The following is a 3299-nucleotide window of genomic DNA, read 5'->3' on the forward strand; positions in this document are numbered from 1 at the left end:
ATTTAATATTTTTATTATTTTTTTTTTTTTTTTTTTTTTATTTTTTTTTTTTTTTTTTTTTTTTTTTTTTTTTTTTTTTTTCTTTTATAAGACATGATATATACACACCTTGTTTTAATTTTCATTTTTCTTTTTTTACTTTTTCTTGACGACCTTTTTGGCTGGTTTTTTGTTATGTTTCATATTATTTCCTTTGGATAGATTTTTATTTTTATTTTTGTTATTGTTATTTTTTTTGTTAGCTTGTTCTTTTTTTTTGTCAATTTTTTTTCCAGCTTTTTTCGCAGCATCCTTTAATCCTTTAGCTAATTTTTTGTTTGATGAGGAGACGCTTCCTTTTGCTGATTTCATATTTTTTTTCTTTAAATCTTTTAAGTTTTGATTTTTATTTTTCTTATTATTATTTTTTCCTTTTTTTTTGTTGTCTTCTTTTTTAACAACACTATTTTTTTTTCCACCTTTTTTGTTAGCACCTTTAGCATTGCTTTTCATAAGTTTGCTGTTCATATTTTTTCCTTTTTTGTTATCAGCTTTTTTATTTGTTTTTTTTTTTATTTCTTTTTTTACTTTAACATTTTTTTTAACAACTTTGTTACTTTTTTTTACGGACTTTTTAGAAACAGTACTACTAACACTACCTTTTTTCTTTTGTGTGCTGGTGGATGATTTCTTTGGTTTTTCTTTATCGGTGTCTGCAGTTTTCTCTTCACCACCTTCACCTTCACCTTCAACTTCTCCTTGAACATCATCTTCTTCATCATTTTCATTATTATCCTTATCTTCATTATTATTATTTTCTTCATTTTCTACTTCGTCGTTTCCATCACCTCCATCGTCACCATTCACAAGAAAGTTTAAAACTTGGGTTGCTGACTTTCCTGGGGACACGCTTTTTTTTACATAAGAAACGGTAAAATCGTTCTTAAGAACAAGGTGAGATCTTACGGTTTTATCTTCTTCACTTGTTAAACCTAATAGTTTCAATAAATTCTTGTCTACATCGCATAATAATTCGTAAGGAAGTTCTAGCTTTTCTTTCCATTTGAGCTAAACAAAAAAAAAAAAAAAATATATACATATATATATATATATATATTATATTATAATTATTGTGCAGACTAGAAACGGAATCACTATGATCAACAGAGGTGATGTGAATAGACACATATATAAATACATATTTATATACATATATATATATATAATTAATATTCGTTATACGTTTCACATATGCACATATTTTTTATATTATTCTTTTTCGTTTTACTTGGTCCTCAGCAGTATCCGCAGACAAACCATAAACAACATATTTGTTATTTACAAATTCTTCATGTTTTTCTTTAAATAATTCTGCTTGTTTTGTACATCCTGGGGTATTTGCCTTTGGGTATGTAAAAACTACAATACCTTCGTTGTTTTCTTTATGTTTTTCGACTTCATTATAAAAACTTGTTGTCTCTCCATTATGATTTAAGACTTCAACTTTTTGAATGCTTTCATCTAATACCGTGTCTATTAATAAAGAAAAAAAAAAAAAAAAAGTATTACAACATAATTACAACATAATTACAACATAATTACAACATTATTACAACATTATTACAACATAATTACAACATAATTACAACATTATTACAACATTATTACAACATTATTATACAACATTATTATACAACATTATTATACAACATTATTACAACGTCTTTGTAAAAGTATTTTTTCTTTTTCTTTTATATATGTATGCATGGGTTTACATAAATAAAAAAAAAAAAAAAAAATCTATACATTAATGTATATGCTTTTAAATTATGATGCACGTTTTTTTATTAGATACTTTATTTTATTATTTATTTGTTTTGTAGTCTTATATATATATATATATATATATATATATATGTATATATTATAATATTATGGACAAATATAAATATATTATATATTATATATATACATTATATATATATTATATATATATATTATGTACATATATATGTATATTATTTTTATTTTATTTTATTTTATTTTATTTTTTTTTTTTTTTGTTTTTTTACTTTCTGCTAATTGAGCCATTTTGTTTTTACGAATACTTTTTTAATTTTATTTATAAAAAAAAAAAAAAAAAAATTCAACCAATTTTTTTTTTTTAATATATTAATCTAAGAATATTTCATAGAATAATTTTTTATAAAACAAGAAAATATTATTATAAATATATTTTTTTTTTCTGTAACAATTTTATATTATTAGATTTTAATTTTGATTTCGTTTTGTTTTCGTTTTTGTTTTCGTTTTTGTTTTTTTTTTTTACAACAAAGAAGATAAAATATTTTTTTATTTTATTTTGATTTTTATTTTTTTGTACACATAAATATTATAAAAATTGAAAAAAAATTATTAAAAAACAATTATTTTTTGTTTATTGTTATATAAAATGGAAAGAACAAAAAAAGAAAAAAAAATTATTAAACAAAAAGTACAATTTCTTTTTTTTTTAAATTATAAAAAAAAAAAATTAATCTAAATCGAGAAAAAATAAATATATATATATTACATATATATAAAATATGTATTATATATATATATATATATATAATATATATATATATATGTATTAATATATATATAATATAATGTAGTAAAAGTATATATATATGTTTGTATGTATGTATGTATGTAATATATATATATATAATATATATATATTAAAATAATACATTCAATATCATAATATTTTTTGTTATTTTCATATTTATTTTATTATTTTTTTTTTTTTTTTTTGTGCATAATCATAGCACATAATAAAATAATATATATATATATATATATATAATATAATATATATTATAATAATTTTATTTATAATGTTATAAAATTAAAAATATTATACATATTATGTATATATATATATATATATATATATATATAATATATATGCATAATATATATAATATTTTTATTTTATATACATGTATTTTTTATAATTTTTTTTTTTTTTTTTTGATTAATTATTTTGTAAATATTGTAATAATGTATATATATATAATAATAAATAATTATTATATATATTTTTGTAATATTTTATGTTCAGCACCAAAAATAATATGAATATAATTTTTTGCATATGATTAAAATTTTTATAAAAAAAAGAAAATCAAATTTACAATCCAAAATCACAAGATTTGTTTAGATGAATATATTTAAGTAATATAAAAATACAAATTTATATATTTTTTTTTAAATAAAATAAGTCTATCCAATAAAAAAAAAAAAAAAACTAAAATATTTTATATATTATTCAT

At 17.7% G+C, this 3299-nt stretch overlaps 1 protein-coding gene across 1 annotated transcript; it reads right to left on the reverse strand.

Annotated features, from left to right (window-relative positions):
* Positions 1 to 135: 135 nt before the first annotated feature.
* Positions 136 to 2070, reverse strand: PRSY57_1026600 (merozoite capping protein 1; the record flags this gene model as incomplete). Its single annotated transcript, XM_012907855.2, has 3 exons — positions 136 to 1047; positions 1268 to 1512; positions 2052 to 2070. The coding sequence occupies 3 exons, from the start codon at positions 2068 to 2070 to the stop codon at positions 136 to 138; spliced, it is 1176 nt and encodes a 391-aa protein (XP_012763309.2).
* Between the last annotated feature and the right edge of the window lie 1229 nt (positions 2071 to 3299).

Source organism: Plasmodium reichenowi, chromosome 10 (assembly GCF_001601855.1).
Source record: "Plasmodium reichenowi strain SY57 chromosome 10, whole genome shotgun sequence".
NCBI classification, from domain to species: domain Eukaryota; phylum Apicomplexa; class Aconoidasida; order Haemosporida; family Plasmodiidae; genus Plasmodium; species Plasmodium reichenowi.